This window comes from Strix aluco, chromosome 6 (assembly GCF_031877795.1).
Source record: "Strix aluco isolate bStrAlu1 chromosome 6, bStrAlu1.hap1, whole genome shotgun sequence".
NCBI classification, from domain to species: Eukaryota; Metazoa; Chordata; class Aves; order Strigiformes; family Strigidae; genus Strix; species Strix aluco.
In genome coordinates this window covers 43,673,182-43,694,867 of record NC_133936.1, presented here as the reverse complement: position 1 = coordinate 43,694,867, position 21,686 = coordinate 43,673,182, and the positions used below count along the sequence as shown (strand labels likewise).

At 55.8% G+C, this 21,686-nt stretch overlaps 1 protein-coding gene across 1 annotated transcript in view; it reads right to left on the bottom strand.

The window, feature by feature from the left end:
- The window catches only part of COL18A1 (collagen type XVIII alpha 1 chain), a 41,959-nt gene extending 21,104 nt beyond the window's left edge, over positions 1-20,855 (bottom strand). The window contains exons 1-2 of the mRNA XM_074829866.1: positions 20,826-20,855; positions 20,224-20,291 (exon numbers count right to left, since the gene is read on the bottom strand). Of these exons, the coding sequence (XP_074685967.1) occupies positions 20,224-20,291; positions 20,826-20,836 (79 nt within the window). The 5' untranslated portion in view covers positions 20,837-20,855. The remainder of the gene's footprint in view (positions 1-20,223; positions 20,292-20,825) is intronic.
- Positions 20,856-21,686: the final 831 nt, after the last annotated feature.

Sequence of the window (21,686 nt, the reverse complement as noted above, 5' to 3'; positions counted from 1 at the left end):
CGTCCTCGGGACGCCCAAGAGGGATGCCAGTGACTGCTGCTCCTCTCCCACTGGTGGGGAGGACAGATGGAAAAGCTCGGGGTTCCCACGGTCTCTCCCCCAGCCTGCAGTGGAGATGGGATCCAAGCCCCCCAGAGCTGCACAGCATCACTAGGGCAGCTCCCGGAGCCAGGGGGGAGCATCACGAGCCCCAGTGAGCTGCCTCATCTCAGCCAGGAGGGTTTTGGCAGCAGCACCATGCTGGGGTGCCCCAAGCGTGTGCAGACATGATGCCCAGCCAGAAAAAAATCCCATTTCTCCCTTCTGCTGGGATTAGGCAGCTCACGAGAGCAGACCAAAGCAAAGCAGCAATCCTGCGGGACCTCCCCACGAGGGGCTGCTGCCGCCAGCCCTCATTAAGTCAATGATCTTCATTTCACTGCACAACTCCATGCTGGCAGCTCCCAGGGGAGGAGCCAGGGCTGGGGCGTCCCCACAAGCCACAGTATCCGTGTACCCTGGCTGCGCTGCTGACCCCCTCCCAGCAGCGGGATTTCCAAAATAAGGGCTCAGGGGGTGGCCCAGTGGCATGGGTGGCACTAGAGCATCCCGACCCAATGTGCCCAGCTCTGCCACCAACCAAGCAGCAAGGCAGGGACAGGGAATGTACCAGCCAGAGAAATATTTTGTATAAGTATTTCCCCAAAGAGAAGCCATGGCAGCCGACTTGCTGGCAGAGCAGGGGAAACCCCTTGTTTTAGCCTCCTCTAGGCTAAAGACTCCCAAAAAGCACTTTGCACACTCCAGAGAATGCTGCTGGAAGCTCATCACAACCTTGCACCTCTTTAAAAACAAAACTGGGCCCTCAGTCTCATTCTAATTCCCTCCTGAACAGGCTGGCTGTGTCTTCCTGCCACCATCCAGCATCTGCTGGTGCAACCTGGTCCCTCCAGAAAAGGGGGATGAGGCTGCCCTGCTCACTATGGGCTCAGTCCTGCCCCAGAAGAAAAGAGATGGGGAAAAGGAGAAGAGAGAGAGAGGGGACAAGTGGGAGGCGTGGTGGGGAGGGGTGAGGCGGTGGGGGGAAGCAAGAGAAAGGGGGAAAGCAAGAGGTAAAAAAGAGAAAGAAAAGCCTGTCATGCAGGTTTCAGACCTGCAGCATGACACCAGTGGTTAAAGAATAATGATGTTATTCTTCAGGGGCCAAAGTGGAGCCGAGCGAGTGGATTTCAAGTGACCAGGCCACGCATGTCCCTGTGTCATGGGAGCAGCCCACAGTGGTGACTGGGGATGGCAAGCCCGGCCATGAATGTCCTGGGCTTTGCAGCGTGTGCTCCGTCCCCAGCCCACGTCCTGAGTTTTCACCAGGGGCAACTCTGGGTTGCTCTCCCCACAGCATTTTGGGAGGGGATGGGGACCCTGCCCCAGCCCAGCTCAGCAAAGCCTCCCTCCACAGTCCAAGGAAAGAGCTGAGCAGGCAGAGACGGACAGACAGACAAGCAAACGGACAGCAGAGGGAGCCTCAGGCTGGCCAGAGCGCAGGACACCCATTTTGCTGCATCCCATCAGGGGTGATGACCCATCCCGGTGCCCTATCCTGGCCATGAGCCCAGTGGTCACTGAGTCCAGGCAGCAATGGGCAGTGATTTTTGCAGGGTGCAGCCAGACAGAGTGCAGGCAGGGATTTATGACCTCCAACTTCCTTCCTCCCCCTGCTCACATTTCGAGGGAAGGTCTCCCAGCCCGCAGGCAGGATGGCTGCAAATCACCTCTTGCTTTTGGCCACCATTAGAAGTGTCCCCGGTCCCTTCAGAGCAGCCACGATGACCCACACACAGCATTTCATTGGGGAGTTCTCCATGAAATGGCCCCCCTGGGGCCAGTAGGAAGGATATCTGGTGTCAGCCCTGGGATGCAAACAAATTGCAGGCCCACGACCTTTCCAGAACTCATTGCTTCACTTCAGCAGCTTGCCAAAAGCTTGCCAGGTTACCATCAGTGATGGCAACATTGCCATAGGGTGCTCAAGAAAGCATCTACCTCCAAAAGGCACAAAACTGCAGCAGAGCAAGCGCTTGGGACTGCTGCTGATGTTCCATCCATACATCTCCCCTTCCATGGATGCTGCTGGGGAGGGAAGGAGGGAGGAAAGGAAGGAGGGAAGGAGGGAGGAAAGGAAGGAGGGAAGGAGGGAGGAAAGGAAGGAGGGAAGGAGGGAAGGAGGGAAGGAGGGAAGGAGGGAAGGAGGGAAGGAGGGAAGGAGGGAAGGAGGGAAGGAGGGAAGGAGGGAAGGAAGGAAGGAAGGAAGGAAGGAAGGAAGGAAGGAAGGAAGGAAGGAAGGAAGGAAGGAAGGAAGGAAGGAAGGAAGGAAGGAAGGAAGGAAGGAAGGAAGGAAGGAAACCTTGACAGTGGCACAGCCAAAATGCTGGAGGCAGGAGCACTCATGCACAGAGAAGAAAAATTCAGCAACTGTCAGTGGCAGATGGTATCTATAAATCCTATCGATGTTTGGGATTTTAATCCGTTCTTCATCTATCAGCCCAAACAATTAAAACGCCCTCATCGAGTCGCATGCCGAGGATATTGCCACATCCCGAGCTGCTGACCTCCCATGCAGAGACAACCTCCTGGGAGAGACCAATGGACATATGCCCATCGATGGGTGCTCAGCCAGGGAGACGGGAAGGCAGGGGCAGAGGATGAGGAGGCATGGGAGCCAAGCCGACGTGAATGACAGCACCCATCACAGCCCCAAAAATGATGCAGGTGCCAGTTTGCTGGGACCTGCCTCCAGGCCAGCATTTTCCCCTGCCTCTGGCTGCGCAGCACCACTGAGTCCCTGGGACCGCAGCGTTCCTAAACATTTACTCATGGAGAGCCAGAAACATCCTCCCAACAAATTCCTCAATAAGATAAACTGTCAAAATGTCACGACTGCCTCAGTGAGACACCAAATAACCCCAGGGGGTAAGAAGGGTGGCAGTGCCCAGACCCCTGCCGTTACCTGCATCCTCCTCCCACTCCTGAACTGAGCAGAGATGGAGGCATCCGCTGTGCCAGGGCATCTATCCTGCTCATCTAAGGAGTATTTTTGTCAGAAATCATGGGAAATTATGCGGGCAATGGCAACAGGCAGTGCCAGCAAAGCACAAAGCAAACAGCCTTCCTTCCAAGTGTGGCTAAAAATACCCACGGGGGTCAAGCCCCTTGGGAACGGCGCGCAAAGGGGCAGGTCTCGCTGAAGGCATCTTGAGTTTGCCTTGTAACTTGTTACCCTTCAGTGAAGACTGAGAGCCCAAGCTGGAGAAGGCACAGCCAAGAGATGCTGGTGTCCCCCTTTTCCCCATCCACGTGGGCAGGAGGACAAGGCAGCAGGGGCAGGGAATTGGGGCTGGGGTGACTTTGGCCACCCCGTGAGGTCCCCTGGCCACCCCAGGGGATGGATGGTGGATAGGGGCCATCAACCTCTGGGCACAGCCAAACCCAAGGAAGGTCTTTAAAAGTGCAAGGAGGTCTTTAAAATGCAAGATGAGCTTGATGTGACCTGTAGCCCCCAGCCCCACCACTGGTGTCCCCTCCCCTGCCCTGCCTCCACAGGGGCCACCGGCTCTGCTTCCCATCACTCGCCTCCCTCCAGGGCCGACCGACAACCCGGAGATAAGGTGAAGGGAGGCGAGGGAAGGAATGCAACCCCCTCACTCACTCTCTGCCATGTTAATAAATCACCTTGCAGACTAATTGCTCCTTGGAGGGGGAAGACTCACCCCCCTCCTCACCCCCCACCAAGGCCCTGGTTCAGCCTGGGAGCCACACTCCCAAGAAGCCCCGAATTTCAATCGCGTTCCTGGCATTCCTGCCCCGGCACGCAGCCGAAGGGCAGAAGGGGCTCCGGCAGCACCCGCCAGCCACCACCGCCTGGGCAGGCACGGGGCGGGGGGGGGGCGGTCTATCCCGGTTATAGGAAGTGGGGGTCGGTTTCCATCTCTGCAAGGAACTGAGCAGGTCTGCAGCTGAGGACCACATCCCTATTCTCAGGCACCTATTTATCCAAAAATACAGGGAGACCAGTGTGCCCGGCATCCCAGATTGTGGACGGATGCAGTACCGCAGGACGAGGGGAGATCAGGGTTGGGATGAAGGGTTTATGAGCCGACTCGATGCCATCACAACCTGCTCACTTGCACAAAGCAGAGAAGAGAATGACAATCTACCCAGGCAGGGTACATTTCCCCAGAGCTCAAACAAAGCCTTCCAGCATCACACAGCAGAGAAGCCAGTGAAGCCCAAAACATCAGGACATGACTCCCACGAGCATATTCCCAGCCACAGAGAGGGCTGGGCACCAAGAAGGACTGGGAAAGGGCCCACGGGACACCCTGCCCATGCCCTGACTGCGCTTGTTAAGGATGCTAAGCTGCTGATGTCAAGGAGCTCTGCCAGAGTGTAGCCCTCCTCCAGAAGGCTGCATGACAAAATCTGGGTCTTACCCATTCCCAGATGTTTTTCAGGACTTTAGTGCAGAGGAAAATACCAGCACAGCTTAAAAAAAACCCCAAAAACAATTCACCATAAAAAACACAGAAGAGCTGCCAAACAAAGTAGTACCTGAAGCTGTGATGGAGCAGTACAGCATCCATGCCGTGCTACAGCATCCTTCCTGCATCTGTCATGAGCTGGTGGTGCTAGCTGGTCCCTGCCACTGCAAGAGGCAACTGCCACAGCTTGTGGATGCTTTACGGAGCCTCTCCACAGCTTTATGGTGAGGAAAACCCACCCGGCAGTTCAGTAACCTCATCTTCAGTGCAGCTTGCAGCAAACAAAATCCAAGCTCCTGCGGTTGCTGCAGGACCAGGTGGGAAGAAACACTATTCTGCTAGGGAATGGAAAAGACGGATCTGGGAGGGGTTTTTGGTTTTGGACTTCAGCTACAATCTCCCGCTCATCCAACCAGCCTCAGTCTTGTCAGTGCTTCCCCCCTGAAGTGCAGGGGACTTTGTTTAGCTTGGATCCTCTCGAAGCCCCTGGCTGTGCTTGTAATAAGACCCCTCATTCGCTCCATGGCCCTTCCACCTCTCTGTACTCCTCAGACAATAGTTTGCCTGTGCTGCTAACTTTGGCATCATTTCCCTGCTCTTTCCAAAAGTTTCCTCTGTATAAGGCAGCCGAGCTTGGTCATCCTGCTTTGGCATTGCATCCCATCCCAGGGTTGTCTGCTGGGGACCGCACTTCACGCCAGACCTCACCACAGCTTTTGGTCCCTCAAGGTGCAGATACAAGGGGGTGAGATGCCCGGTAGACTCTCTGGGGTTGGATGGGGTCAAAGCTATTTAATGCCTTCATTAGCAGCCTGAATGAGGGGCCACTTACGTACGGAAAGTGTCGTCTGGTCCTTGAACCTACCCGGCTGCACATGTCCCAGTGCTAAAGAAAAAACAAGTAAGTTGAACGCCTTGAAATTAAGTTGAGCGATGACAACTTGATGTCAGCCAAGGCTGAAATCCCCCACTCCCTACCAGGATAATAGTCTCTGTCTCCACTGGCACAGAAAGTATTTAAGCAGCAAAATTTAGATCTTTTGAGAGAGTCCAAGCACCTCTGGAGATAGACATTAAAGGGGTCAAACAGGTCAAGGTTGTCAGTGGCTACTTTGCTGCTCCATACAAGTGGAGAGAAGGTATCTTAGTTTCCTTCAGCACTAGGGAAAGCCAACAGGCCCTGAATGAGGCCAGAAAACACATCATCCCTTTCAACCAACAACTGAACATGCCAGGCAAGAGATCTTGTTTCCAGCACAAGCAGGAGATGGGGACCAAAAGCCATTGATTGACCAATTATTCCCTTTTTCAACAAATCGTTTGGTTTTAAAGCAAAATACGTCAGTAAAGTAGCTTTAATGCACTGGAGTGTACCATCTATAATGTAACATGTCAAGAACAAGGATGGGTGTAATAGATTCCTGCTCACATGCAGGTGGGGATTCAGGAGCAGGTTTGCTCCCTCCTGAGCACAGGGACAATGCCATGGCCAGGCACTGTCCCCAGCACTGGCATCCCAAAGCAAAGCTGGCCAGACCACGGGCATGCCGCCACGGAGATGAGTCTCTGCAAGCTGTTTTCTGGGATGATAAGGGTTAAAAAAAAAAAAACCAAACCACACAAAAAATCCAGCAGGCATGCCTGAAGAGGAGGATTAGAGAGAATAGGGCCATTTCTCAGCAAAGACTATGGCAACGTAAATAGAAAAGTAACATTACGCTCAGGACCGGGGCCCTTTCCCTTTGCTCCTTCCCTACAATGCCACTATTGTTTTGCTGACAACTGGTAATTATCCCAAGCTGCACACACTGGTATTCCCACCCTTTAACCGGGAGGGATTTTGCTGCCGCCGACCCTCTGACACCAGCAAAAATTCACATACCACAGGGTTCAAAGGGGGGGCGGGCTAGAAAGGCTGGGCGAGCCTCATGGGGTACGTCATTCAGGGACCTCCTTTTAGTCATCGCTAAAAACCAAAGCTATTTGTGATGGTTTTGCTCCTGATGGCCATGCTTGGGGTTCAAGGTGCCCCAAACAGCAGGGGTCTTTCCCCCCATCCTGAGTGAGCATCACCACCCTAGATGAAATTCATCTCCCAAATATCTAAGTCTGCACGGTGCATCCTTTCTCAGCCTGGCAGCAAAGAGGAAACTGAAAAAAAAAACCCAAAACCAAAACCATGGAGGCAAGGTTTTCCTTCCCTCCTAAAAAGCTCAGGCAACCCTTGGGATGCTGGGCCCCTGGGATGAACCCCTGCAGGCAGATGCTGCCCTGCTCCTGCTGCAAGGGGGCTGTAATGGGGATGAGTTGGACCCATGACTTCTCATTTATGGGATGGGGGAGTCACGGTCCCAACCTTCCCAGCCCACGAGGAGTCCTGCCTGGTGCCAGAACCAGCTCAGATAAGGTGATAAAAAATACTGGAAACTGCCTCAAGAGGGATTAAAACACTCCCATGGTCAAAATGTAGATTTTTTTTTTTTTCCCCCCAGGCTGGTGCATGAGCCAGAAAGACCAGAAAAAGGGAAAAAAAAATGCACTTTTTTTCTGCCACGGGCTGCAGGCAGCACAGCCAAGGACAGAGCAAGGCAGAGGACGCACACAGCCGCCCAAGGACCCGGCTATGAGCACCACAACCAGCTGCTCTGGGATTTTTTTTTTTTTCTCCTGCATTTTAATTACACGATCGCAGAAGTTTCTTCCTAACGGGAAAGCTGGAAACCAGTTTTTCCTGCAGCAAGGCCAATTCCACAAATGCTAGCAGTGACCTGTAAAGATAAAAAAAGCCCCATAAATCAGCAGAGCAATATCTTTCCTTCCTTGCAGCGTCACCGGCCTGTTTCACTGGGGTGGGTTTTTAGTTGTTGTTGTTGTTTTAAGCACCCAAGAGAAAAGAAACCGCTTCTAAAACCCCACTTAACCCATCCCAGCTGCAGAAAAAAACCCCACGTAGGCTGGAGGAGCTATGCTACGGGACTCCGGGCAAGCTCCAGCCTGTCCCTGCAGCGCCTGGCTGGGTTTTGTGGGGAACAATCCCCCCTTCTCTCAACCCTGGAGCCCCGCCAGCCTCTTGCCTAACTGAAGCGTGTGGCCACTTGCAGGAAGGAAAGCCAGCAGCCAGGGCACAGAGGCTCCAGCGCCTCCAGGGGTGAGCCCCACCGCTGGACCAGCACCCCACTTTTAAGGATGCTGAAGCTTGGAGGAACTACTAGGGTTGTGTCAGTACCTGGCTGCATCACTTGCTTGGCCAGACTGGTGACACAGCTGCAGGGCAAAGAATAAACCCAGATTTGTTCTTTAAACCACTTCTGGTTGCTTTGTCCTCCCTTTTTGGGGATATTGGAGCAGAACAGGATGAGGGGAATAGCAAGGAAGGGACGAAGGCTTGCACAGTTTGTGAGGGAAATGCTCGCTGGCCCCTCTGCAAGGGAAGGAGGGCAAGAGAAAGCCCGGAAGGGGCCACAGGGAAAACAGAGGAAGGGTTTAACAGATTAAAATAGGACAATGTTATCAGTGGGCAGCTGCCCCACGCCTTCAGGCCACGTACGCGGGGGGCTCCGGCTGCTGGCTCTGGCTGCACGGTGCCCACCAACACCCTGCCAGTGCCCACTGGGGTGTGTCTGGGTGTCAAGTGCTGACACCGGCTGCACCAGTGTCATCAAGAGATTGAACAGCAACAGTGCCATAAAAGGATTAAACAGCAAAACGGAAGAAATGGGAAACATTTTCACTCCCTACCCAAGCAAACGGGCTTTTACTGGTGTTCATGCAACTGCAGTTCATCAGTGCAAACCACATCAGCGGCACCCCAAGGCCAGAGGGATCCCAGCAGCTTAACAGCAACCCCTGCACAGCGACTGTTCACACGGCCGAAGCATTGGGGACGTACTGAGAGACCCAAACACTGGGATGCAGGGGAAGTTACTGGGAGACCCATTTCCACTGTGACAGATTTACAGTGACACGGGCTGTCCCGAGGTCCCAGCGTGGTCACGGTGGAGCTGGTGCAATGAGGTTGGCTGTACTTGGCCATGGAGCATCCCACCCCAGCGAGCTCCCAAACCAGGCTTGGTGTCGGTCTGGGGACAGAGAAGCTTCACCACCTACTTACCCATCGCTGGAGGGATGTGGGTCAGCCAAAACATCCATAAGCCTGTTTTATCACCCATCTCCCACATTTCCCTGCTGCTAGACCAAGGCTAACCATCGGGAGCTGCCGGCAGAGCCTGGGGCAGGCACAGGCAGAGAGTCCGGGGCTGCCCCCAGAGCCCAGCCCACATCTCCCCCCTGCCCAGCCATGCGGAGCGGCACGCATCCGGACCACCAGCCCGGGATGGAGTGGGACACAGCCAATGTCCGCCTTACACCGCTGCATTAATCCTGTTGCTAGGACACCCGTGGGCAAAGAAATACAACTTGACGGATTAGCGTCTAGACTGGCTGACCTTTCCCTCCGCTCGCGAGGTGGAACCAGGGCAAAAATCGGGCGCCGTTGGCTAAAAGAAGGGTTTTTTGTAGTTGTTTTTTTTTTGTAGATGTGAGCCAGGGAGGGAGGGACATCACTGTCGCTGAAAGAGCCATTTCACTACCTGCTGCTGGAGAGGGATGTGCAGGAGACGGACCCGGGTCTTGCAACCTGCTGCCAAGCAGTGCTTTGCCCAGCAACCCAGTTGACAAAAGAGTCTTTCATGAGAGGGGACGATGTCAACTCCGCAATTAGCAGGGGAAAAGAAAAAAGAGCCGAAAGAAGATTATTACCTCCAGCAGTTGCCTCTGGGGGCCCCTCTCAAATGGTTTCGTTAACTCTTTCAGCCGAGCCCAAGAAGAAGAAGGTATGGAAGGAGCCACCAATGTCAGCAGAAGCCAGTGGCTGACTGGACCCAGGGTGGCATCCCAATCGTGCAGGATGCCATGAGGAGACCTGTCCCCTTGGGTGCTGTTGGGGCAGTCTGGCAGTGATGAATAACTCTGCTCCTGAGCTCCAATGCTGGATCAGACCCAGTGGGAACCAGGACCACCACCCTCCTGCATCTCTGCTGGGAGGGGACCACAATACAGCTACCACAGTCTCCTGCCCAGCCCTGGGGAGTCCCTGCAAGACCAAATGCTGACCTTGGCGAGTGGCAACCTTGCTCAAGCCATTGAGCGGCCGCAGAGTATGTCACACACCAAATGTCTTCCACCTCCCGCCTTGCTGAGTAACCTGATGGAGAGCCCAGCCCACCCCACTGGGTATCACACACAGAGGGAATGCCAGGACTCCTCCACACCCTCCACCTTCATGGCCCGACATTTCCACCTCCCCACCAAGAAGACGCAATAGCTTGTTGAAATAAAAACCCACGTGTTTTTATCAGATGGTGCCCTGGTTACCTGGTGGGAAGCGGTTAGAAACCTCCCTCCAGGCATCTTTTCTCTTCCTGATGCTAAAACCCCCACAGCTTTCCCTTTTGGTACCCACCCTGAGGAAATCTGGGACAGGTCACCCAGAGGACAGCGGCTCACCTTGATGGTGCCACAGTCCCCTACCCCAGGGGCATTGTGTGATGCAAGTTGTCCCTGCAAAAAGCCACCCAGAGAGCAAATCCCCAACCTGGCCTCCAGCAGCTTTGGCAGGCAAGATGCCAGGTTGACTGTAGTCACAGGATGGGGACACACAGGGACTGCTTGCCCTTCTGCCAGGAGTGGCCCTGTGACCACTGCTTTCCAGGCTCACTGTGGAGCTGTGGCACTTGCTCCTAAGGAGCCAGCTGAGGCTTCCCCAAGCCCCAAGGATGCCCTTGGGGGTCCTTGGGGGCCTGCCTTGTCCCCGCACAGAGATTTAACAGGAAGCCCCAGGCACAGAGGCCCCCGAAGCAGCTGCAGAAAGAACTGGTTAATCAAGTCCTAGATTAAAAACCAAAAACTCACATGTGCTGTTGCCACACAACTGCCTCCATCCACAAAATCAGGGACTTTCTCCCACTCCCTGGTATTCAGTGGGATTCAGTACTAGCCAAAATCATTGCAGATCTCTTCTACACCATCTCCCACCCATCAGTGCTTCCTCTGAGCACTGGCTTTCAGCAAGACGAGGCACATCTTCCCAGAGGGCAGCTGTACTGCTGTGCCATGCACATTGGTACCCAGGAGATGGGGAGCATGGCTGGAGGACAGGAGAGCCAGTGAGAACACCCCACAGATGGCAGAGAAGAGATGGAGCGATGGGGTGAAGCAGAGCCCAGAATTGGCCTCCCATTCATCACAGAAGATGATGCCTCCAGGCTGCCTCCCGGCTGCACAGGACGTTCTTGGAAAGGGTCCATCTCCCTCGATAAGGCTGCGGGAGGCTGAGCCATCGGGTCCGTGCCTGTGCTGGATCAAGCCTCTCCAGCAGACTCGTTGGTGCTGGCATCTCCCAGTAGGGCAATGCCATGCTATGCACTCCGTGCTGGGGCTTGGGAGGGAAACCCCACTTCACGATGCAGTGGGACATAATCTCCTTAAAAGACATGAGGCCTCCTGGCTCTGAGAGCACCCATCCCCTCCTCTGGGCGAATGACCCAGCACTCAATAGCAGAGTGTGAATTCATCTGGTGAGCAAGGCAAGCAGTTATTAATCATAACACACTAATGAACGCTGTATTGAAGGCTTACAGTCCTGGCACATGGGCACTACAAGCCCTTCTCCTGTTTCAGAACCCAGATGGGGTACCCTCAGCAAGAGGGTAACGTGAGTTGTCCTGGGGCTCCATGTCACCCACAGGTCCTGGGTCTGGGCAAGCCTGTCCCCTTGCTGCAATGCAGACCCCTGCCGAAAGGGAGGGAGGGACGGTTGCTATGAGCACCCCATCCCTGGGAACAATGTTGGGAGTGGGGCAGAGGTCCTAGGGGGTCACCCCAGAAGGGAGCAGGGATGACCCCATGCTGGGGTTTGGTGAGGAACCTCAGGAGTGACCACCCCCCAAGACCAGGCTGCCCGCATGAGTGCTCACCATTGAAGCTGAGCAAAGGGTCTCTATCCACACCCAGAAAGGGCTGAGGCTTCCCCAAAATGAGGGTCCTGGACCCTCTGGAGAGCATTTTTGGGGCAGAGGGGAAGGACCAAGCCAAAAAGATGCTTTCCCACCCTGGGGATCTTCTTTAAAGCAAGACAAGATGTCGTTTCACCTTCACCCTAACACACTGGTCGGTGCCTTCCTACTCTGACTTGCATGCATCATCCCTCCAACCCACAGGTGCTTAGGAGAGGTGTCCGCATCCCCCCTTCCCTGAGGATCCTGTTAATCCTGCTGCTGGACAGCACAGCAGAACATGCAACACCCAAGCATCACCCATCTCACCAGAGGCACAGGTCCCACATCAGCACTGGGAGGAGAAGCCCCTTGGCTTCCAGCAACCCCTTGCCTTCCCCCATCCCTCATCACCACCTGTTTAATAAATTACAGCCTATTGCCACCAGAACAAACACAGAGCCCCTGATCTGGCACCACCAGCTGCAGCGCTGGCCTGGGACCCACCATCAGGAGTGAGGCTGAAGCCTTGTGCACCCATCATATGTGGACCTCCTTGACCTGCCTCCCTGGGAGACACACCTCGACTGGAAATGCCACTGGGCTGGAGGGAGCGGACGGGACCCAGGACACCATCCACAGCATGCATGCAGTCAGCGAGCACCACCAGCTTATCTGGGGTTATCAAAAAGGTGCTGTTTATCCAAAAGTCAACAATCTCCAACTCAATTAAGTTACAGACTAACAAGGAGGGTGGAAAAGAATAAATTTGTTTGACTAGAGTGTTTACTGGAGGAAAGGCAGGTGGCTTACCTATGAATTATAAAATCAGAGACAGCTTCAAGGACTGCTGGGCTGTCAGAGATTTTTGCCAGTGGTGAGGTGGGAAGAGCACGGGGATGGTGATGCTGGGCTGGTGAGCTGCAGACTCCAGGTGCCCTGGATGCTATTCCTACCCCAAGCTGTTTGAGCAGCCTCCCACAACCTGGGGACAGGGTCAGAGGAACAGCCAGATCTTCCAGTCCCCCGGGGAGGAGGAAACCAGCAAATTGAGCTTGGGAATAAAATAAAAATACAATAAAATCCACTAATGACCAATTTCCATCTTAGAAAAGGGTTGGGAGGCGATGCCAAAACAAGCAATAAAAATTCCACAAAAGCAACCTTTTCAACTGAAAACCAGCAGACACGGGATGTTCCGGACCAGATGTTGCTTGTTGAGAAAGCCCCCAAAGCTGGGGATGCTCCTGCCAAACAGCGCTGCTGGTCAGAGCCAGGAGCACAGCAAGTCCCTGGAGCCTTGTCCCTGGAGCAGCCCCATCCCACAGCCCCGGGGCGAGGTGTTCCTGCTCCCCCCGCCAGCCCCCAGCACATGCTGGGAGGCAAAAGCCACCCCACCTTTGCCTTGCAGGAACCAGCCCTTCACCCCCAAAGGGTTTATTAACTGCGTTCATGCCTCAGGACCATTGATGGTTTTTGGCCCGCAGTTCACTCTCGCACATGCTGGCAGCGAAGGAAATAGAGACGAGAAACAGAAAACACGCTGAATGACGCCAAGACATACAATTACGTGGGCAGAGCTGGCAAACACGTCCAGCACCGCCGAGGCAACCTACCAGCTGTGCTGCCAAGCTGCCACCCACCCCACAGGCAACCCTGCTCCCGGTGACTGGGAGGGATGTGGGACATCAGGCTGCAACATCGCAACTACATACCCAATGGCTTTCTCTTTAATGAAGGCTTCTCACTCATTAATAGCGGAGCCAAGCTTTCCAAGCACAGGAGACGGCCTCACAAGTGTCTGAGCAACTCTGCATTAACTCAAATCTGCATGAACAGCACCCAGACTGTATCAGCCATGAGTTTCCCAGGTTCTGCTGGTTGCCCCCCACTGCGTCCTTCCCTCTCCGCTCTCTGCTCGCTCCCACCTAACACGACTCATTTTTGCCCTCAAGCCCACTTCAGCTCTCCCCACACCCGCAGCCTCTGCTCTCATGTTTCTCCCAGTGGCTGAAAATCCACATTAAGGCAACGCCGGAAGCCCCCGTTAGCTGTACAAACGTCCAAAACATTTTCTAATCCCATTCAGCTTCTTGCTTTAATGATATCTTTGGCAACAAGCTCTCTAGGCTAATCAAATCCCACATTAAAAGCCAAAACCCACACATGTGCTGCTACCACATACCTTCCTCCATCCACAAAATCAGGGACGTTCTCCCACTCCCTGATAGTCAGGGAGACTTGGTACCAGCCAACACCGTTGCAGGTTTCTTCTCCACCACCTCCCACCCATCAGTGCTTCCTCTGAGCACCAGCTCTCAGCAGGACAGGGCACATCTTCCCAGAGGGCAGCAGCACCGCTGCTCCACACACATTGGTACCCAACAGATGAGGAATGCAGCTGGAGGACAGAAGAGCTGGTGAGAGCACCCCACAGATGGCAGAGGAGAGATGGAGTGATGGGGTGAGGTGGAGCCCAGCACTCGTCCCCCCATTTGTTGCAGAATATGCTGCCTCCAGGCTGCATACAAAGCCAGAGATATGTGCAGGACGCTCTTGGAAAGGATTCATCTCCAACGCTTTCTCAAATGTCATCAGATACGCTAGAAGATCGTTAAAATGCTTTATTAATCCCATACCTCTGGGCTGCTGATATACATCCGATCCTTAATCCCAGATGTCTTCTTCAGCTCTTTGAACTCTCTCCTGAAATGCCAGAATTAATTCTTTTCTTGGTAAACTATCAGAGTTTGGAAGAGACACAGCACACTCACTGGGATTGTTATTTCAGGGCTTAGATCACCGTCCCCAACAGTCACCACAGACCAGACTGGTGCAGGAGGGAAGCTGGCACTGTGCACATCCGACACCAGCAGCAGCAGCAAGGTGTAGACAAGTCCTCACCAGTAAAGCTGTGCAGCAGCCCCTGCCAGCCCCATGTGAGCAGTTCGCATGGCTCCATCCCTCCTCCGTCTCCTCCAGCTCCCCCTCTCCATGTCTCCCAGAGACATCTCCCTCTGCAAAGCAGCCTCAAGCTCAGAGCATCTCTCGAGGCAGGGAAGCATTAGCTGGAATAACATGGGAAGTGTTCCTGAGGATGGAGGATCTTCTCCCTCTGCTCTCTAGACATAGGGTAAGTACCGTCCTTGAACCCACCTCCCTGGCACATCTCTCCTGGCTGAGCAGGGCTCTGCGTGGACCTCACCGAACTGGAGAGTTGCTCAGGCCCTACTGAGCGGGTTACAGTGGATGTCTGTCTGTCATGACCATGGAAGCCCAGGGAGTCCACTTAAGAAACATGAGGACTCCAGCGCAGGAAGGATGCACTGTTGAGTTGCACACCAGCACAGACCATGGAGCTTCCCACATGGCTGGGCAACAGGAACACCAGATGCCCACCCCCTAGGCAGTGGCTTGGAAGGAAGGGTGTATGTCCATGGCGGGATAGCCTATACCAAGACCACAAACCAGAGTGGGAGCAAGGTAAAAAGCATGGCCAGCAGGTCAAGGGAGGTGATTCTCCCCCTCTACTCTGCTCTTCTGAGACCCCACCTGGGGTACTGCACCCAGCTCCATGGTCCCCAGCACAAGACAGACATGGACCTGTTAGAGCGGGTCCAGAGGAGGTCACAGAAATAGTCAGAGGGCTGGAACACTTCTCCTATGGAGAGAAGCTGAGAGAGTTGGGGTTGTTCAGCCTGGAGAAGAGAAGGCTCCAGGGAGACCTTACTGCGGCCTTTCAATATGTAAAGGCGACTTATAAGAAAGATGGAGATAGACTTTTGCCAGGGCCTGTAGTGACAGGACAAGGAGCAATGGTTTTAAACAAAGATAGTAGGTTTAAATTGGACATAAAAAAGAAATTTTTTTACAATGAGAGTGGTGAGACACTGGCACAGGTTTCCCAGAGAAGCTGTGGATGCCCCATCACTGGCAGTGTTCAAGGCCAGGCTGGACGGGGCTTTGAGCAACCTGGTCTAATGGAAGGTGTCCCTGCCCATGGCAGGGGGGTTGAACTAGGTGATCTTTGAAGGTCCCTTCCAACCCAAACCATTCTGTGATTCTATGATAAAGCAAGAGTGGGTAAATTAGTAAGACTGCAGAAGCACGAGGGTGAGATGCCTTGGGCTTGCGCAGAAGAGCAGGTTGCCCCACATGCCTGGGATTTTCCTCCCAGAGCTGCTGCGACAAGCTCCAAATGTGCTGGAGGACACAACAGTGGCATCCCATGGTGCAGGCTGGGGTGAGAACAGCCCTCCCTTACTATCCCAAAGGACCAAGGTCAGACCTCAGCTCTACCAGACACCCTCTGGGCTGCCCAGGAGGCTGGTTTGCATACAGAAGTCATGTTTGCAAACAGATGGCGATGTCACCCATGCACCCGCATCCTCAGCATCCTCTGCAGGCTCCATGCTCATCAGAGGATGCAGCTTCGGATCAGTCCTCACTCCCTGTGCTCACTCCCTGCTCTGCATGTTCCTGCCTCCTTAAAAAGGAATGGTGACATCCCCCCACTAGAGAAAAGACTCTTTCGCAGCAGCAGAGTTATCTGCTTGGGTTTTTTTAAGCCTTGCGACAACGCTTGAAACGGGATTGCAAAATGTGTTCCTCTGTCTTCTCTAAGTGTTCAAGGTTCGCTATTTAACAGCACCCAAATTGTATCAACATAAACACTGCAAGAAGAGGTTATTCCAGCTGCAGGCCAAAATAAATAAGAAGCAATGTCACAAAGAGGCTGCTATTCAGAGCAGAAACCCCACTTCTCTGGGATCTGGTAGTGGCTGCTGGAAGACACACACACAGGGAAAAGCACCTCGGCTCTCTGTCCTCCCGGGGACATGCACCAGCAGGGAGGGAGCTTCCAGGAACCCGCAGCCACGCAGGGCCAGGAGAAACCTAGACTGCTCCCTTTCCCCACATGGAAACCTAAAATCAAGTCAGAGCTCTGGGCGAAGGATGCTGTAGATGGACTGAGTCCAGGTACAGAGCTGCAAAACCACAGAGAAAATTAAGATTGGTGCTTGAAAAGGTTGCTTGCATCAAGGGAAGCGAAGAAAACTCCTGCCTGGCAGTACAGCCGCTCTGCAGAACTCCTCAGCCTCCTTTCAAACCAAGTTTCCAGCCCCAAAGTGCCATCCGAGCTGCCTCCTCCTCGGAACAGGCAGGAGGGATGGGATTCATCTGTCAGGGGATGGACCAGGAGCCCCAGGAGCACCCAGCAGTGCTGCAGGGAGACATCCACAGGCTTGGCTCCTTCCAGCTGCCAGCAGCCCAGGGCAGCTCTCCCTCCCCACCAGCTCCCACAGCAGAGACCAGCAGCCCAGATAAGGTTTTGCAAACAGAAGTCCCGCCAGCTGATAAGGAGATGATGAGTCCACAGAGCCTCCTGAGCACAGCATCCTCCCCAGTTGCTCCAGCCCATCCCAGCGGCCTCAGCAGCCAAACGATGCTGTTGGAGCCAAGAGGTGTCAACTCTCCCCGGGCCAAACCCATGCTGGTGCGTGCTGCCCATGGCCGATTCCCCACAGTGCTTCTCCTAATCTTTAGAAGAAATTCTTAAAATAATGTTTGCGAAAGCTCCAATCCACCTGTCAAAAATCCCCAGGCGCTGATGCCAAAGCAGTTATGTCACAGGCTGTAAATCGCTTTGCATAGCACCTGTTTCATCTCTGAAGGCACGTGCTTGCAAGGAATCCCAGCCATTGAGACTGACGAGCCATTGAAGATGGAAATAAAATCAAGCACGAGCCTCTACGCTGGCAGCAAGTGGCTCTGGCACCTGCTGTATTTAACAGCATGAGGAGGCAACTTGACTTCCCAGGTGCTACCTGCATCCTCATCATCACCAGTCAAGGCCTTGATGTACCAGCCCATTCCAGCCCCAAATCAATGCAAGAGAAACTCAACACAAGAGAAGATGAATGAGGCCAGGCTGTCTTACATCCCCCGCACCACACTGGGGTGACTCTGGCCAGCTTTGTAAACCCCTACTGGCAGGCATTCCCCCATCTCCAGGGACCTGTTCCAGGCTTGTCCTTCCTCCTGGGAATGGGGATTTCCCCAGCGTCTGATCCAGCCCAGGCTGCTTCCCCGTGTACAGGGGACTCCCACAGCCCTACATGTGCCCTAATTTCCCCATGCTCTCAGGACTGGTCCTGCAGCAGCATCCCTGCTGCATCCCCCTCCCCTGTGAGGCTACGTGCCCTTGCTGAGGAATCCCAGAGATCTGTTGATAAGAGGTAAGACCAACTCCGGGCAGCTAAGCCCCCAAATTTGCAAGGCAGGCAGATAAAGGAAAGGTTATCTCCATGCCAGGACAGCCTTCAGAGCAAACATTCCCCAGGAGCCATCACAAAGGAGGGCTGGCAGAACAGGCCCTGCAGTCCTTGGACATTGAACCAAGGAAAGAGAAGAAAGAAGAAAAAAAGAGAGAGGAGAAAGAGAGAGGAGAAAGAGAGAGGAGAAAGAGAGAGGAGAAAGAGAGAGGAGAAAGAGAGAGGAGAAAGAGAGAGGAGAAAGAGAGAGGAGAAAGAGAGAGGAGAAAGAGAGAGGAGAAAGAGAGAGGAGAAAGAGAGAGGAGAAAGAGAGAGGAGAAAGAGAGAGGAGAAAGAGAGAGGAGAAAGAGAGAGGAGAAAGAGAGAGGAGAAAGAGAGAGGAGAAAGAGAGAGGAGAAAGAGAGAGGAGAAAGAGAGAGGAGAAAGAGAGAGGAGAAAGAGAGAGGAGAAAGAGAGAGGAGAAAGAGAGAGGAGAAAGAGAGAGGAGAAAGAGAGAGGAGAAAGAGAGAGGAGAAAGAGAGAGGAGAAAGAGAGAGGAGAAAGAGAGAGGAGAAAGAGAGAGGAGAAAGAGAGAGGAGAAAGAGAGAGGAGAAAGAGAGAGGAAGAAAAGCCACACCAACCCTCTTGCAAATTCTTTTAAAACCTGATTCACAGGCTGCCTTTGGGAGACGGCCAAGTCAGCTGGGTGAAACGGGCACCTCCCTGCCAGCGGTGACCGGCGCCGGCAGTGCTCCCCGACGTTTAACCCCTCTGCACACCATGGGAAACCTCCCTGGGGTCCTTCAGCGTGGCTCTTCAAAGGGGGGGGGGGGTGCAGCTTCAGCTCAGCAGAGGGTCCCAGCCAGCCCTGTGTGCCCAATGCTGTGCTGAGAGCCGGGACACCAGTGGCAAGGGGGGTGGCAAGGGCATGAATAGCTCTTGAGGAACCGCTGTTAAACCAGCTCCCGGCCTTCTAGCTCAGTTTGGCTCTGCTGGATGGTCTCCAGGGACCTAAAACAGTCAATTCAGGATTTCACATTGGAATGATGTTCCCATTTCTGAAGACCTCCAAGGGGAGCTTTGTTCCCGCGGTCCCTGGGGAGGCACCCACGCCATGCAAAGCAGCATCATAAACCCAGCCTGGGGCACTCCGAGAGCTTCTCCAAGTGTTCCCAGACACACTCTGGGAGTGCTGGGCATCGCTGCTGCCCAGGTCACAATCCTCCCCTCGCGACGTGACCTAGCCGCCAGCAGAGCCAGCCTCTGCGCAGCCGTGCCCAAGCTGTTCCTAGATGACACGAAGCCTTGCTCCAGTAAATAATCCACCGATTTCATGGGCCAGTGCCTGTCTGACTTCCAGCTCGTCTGTACCTGGGGCAGCCACTTACCAACACATCTCACCCAGCCTACGACAACAGAGAGGGGCACGAGCCGTGCCTTGTAACGCGCTGGCAAGCTGACAACGCTCAGCCACGAGCAGAAGACAACCAGAACATCACCCTAGAGAAAAGCCACCCTTGCTCAGTTTTGGACTGTCGCTTGCAGCTCAGCTACTTTTGCAAAGGGGGTTCAGGGGCCATAAGTGAGGTCAGGGGCTCCCTGCGTCAGCCATGGGTCTCTCTGCTGCCTCGTGCTGGGCACGCGTCCAGAGACTGGCTGCAAGAGGAGGAGGGCTTTCAACCGGCCTGGCAGCCAGGAGGAAACTTCCCCGGTGCGGAGGTAAAGTTCACCAGGAAAATAGGCAGCTCGTGCAGCCAGGCAGCGGGAGAACCGGCTCGCGTGTCCAGTGGGGAAAGAAGGGCTGGAAAGCTGAGTCAGCGCTAAATTCCCCTCTCCCAGGGCACGCGCTGCGAGACAAGCAGGTTGTTTCGCCAAGCCCCAAAGGCAGGGGAAAGCCGGTGAGCGGTATGGGAGGTGGTGCATCCCCCGGGCACATAGTCAAGGCTTCCCACAGCTCCCAACGCTTTCAAGGACTCACAGTCACCAGGAGGACTTCTGCAGGCATGGCAGAAACCGCTAACACATGGAGTACAGCCACTCTGGGGCAACGCCATCCTGTCTGTCCCACAACCAGAATGGACCAGACAAACCACTCTCACCCAGTAACGCCCCTGAGCACACTACAGCCAGGCGTCTCTCTCAAGGGTGGCCTGGCACAGCATTTCCCCAGCATTCTTCCCCGCTCCCCCACTGATGAGATGGGGCACACGGGACCCCAACCCTGCCACCTCCAGTGGCCACAAGGGTGCACAGGAGGAAACTTCCCCCCAGGACTCTTCTTTTTGGGATCACAGCCTGGGCACAGCATTTGGCCTGAGGGGAGATGCAATCCCACACCTGCTGGGGAGTCGGGCTGTATTCGCACCGCATCCCAGGGGATGAGGGGGCTTCAGGAGAGGAAGGGGGTCCGGAACCCCAGGCACGGCGCAGGGACCCCCCTCCCCAGCATCCCGCGCACGTTACCCGGCTCCTGGGAAGCGGCGGGGACCAGCAGGACAAAGAACCCGAGCAGCAGCCGCCGCGGGGGGCACCTGCGGGAAGGGAAGGAGAGAGCAAAAGGTTACCCACCCTCCCGCCGGCTCCGGGCTGCCCCCCGCCCGGCAGCCCCGGGACCGACCCGTGGGGCCCCCCATTCCCGCAGCCCCAAGGCGGCTCGGGAGTTCTCACAGTACCGGTGCCCCCGGGGTTCCCACGGTACCGGTGCCCCCCCCCCAGCCTCGGCGGCAGCGATGCACCGGAGTCTCGGCGAATCCCAGCCCCGCTGCCCCCGGGATCCCCGCGGTACACCGGTGCCTCCCAGCCCCACCAGTTCCGGTGTCCCCGCGTACCGGTGCCCCCGGGGTCCCCCCACAGTATACCGGTGCCCTCCAGCCCCGGCGGCACCGGAATCCCGGTGTCCCCCAGCCCCGGCAGCTCCGGGGTCCTGGTGCACCGGGGTCCCGATGAGCCCCAGCGCCGGCTGCTCCGGGGTCCCCGCGCTACCGGCGCCCCCTCCCCAGCCCCGGCGGCTCCGGGGTGCCGGTGCGTCCCGGTGCCCGGCAGCCCCCCCCAGCCCCGTCGCTCACCCTGGGCGCATGGTGCCCGCTCGGTGCCGGCAGCGCGGCTCGGCTTGGCGCGGCTCGGCACGGCCCGGGGGGGCGGGGAGGGGAGAGGAGGGGAGGGGAGGGAAGGGGAGGGAGGGGCGGTCCGTCCCGGGCTGGCGGCGGAGCGGGCGAGCCAGGGCCGGGCCTCAGCCCGCCCCCAGCCCCCGGTGCCGGGTCTTGCACCGCCACTGGGCTCCTGCAGCCGGGGGGGGGGGTCGGGGACACCCCCCCGGGGCGTCCGGGCTCTGCGCCAGCCCCAGCACAAACCGGTGTGCAGGGTCACGGCCCGGCTCCCCCCAGGAGCATCCTCTCCCGGGGACGCCGGGGAGCACCCTCACCCCAAAAGGGCACCGGCAGCCCGGACCTGCCCTGGCGTCTCCTGCTCTCAGGCCAGGCCTGGTCTTGAAGGAGGGGGTGAATCAGCGAGCTGAACCCATTCCCTCTCCCCTCCCCTCTCCGAGCCCCGGGGGGCACCAGGCAGGGAAGGGTGCTCCCATCCGGGCACCCCATGCCCTCCTCTGCTGGACCTTCCCTGCCCTAGCAGCCCCTCGCTCCTCCCTGATGCGTGGGGGGGTTTGGGAACCCCACGAGCCTCCCCTGCCGCGCTGGCTGTTCATGTGATGAACCTAGCCCAGCCCGCAGAACGGGGGGGCCTGGGGGTCCCTGGGCACCTTCCCAGGACAGCCCTTGCCGGGGGGCTGGAGTTCCCGGGTGGCAGCGCACCTCACCTCACCTCACCTTTCCTGTGCAGGGAAAGGGGTTAAAGCTGGCACTGCTGCCCCCTTTCACCTCCTCCCCTTACCCCAGCTTTCATCTCCCTCCAGCCCCAGCCCCGCGTAGGGC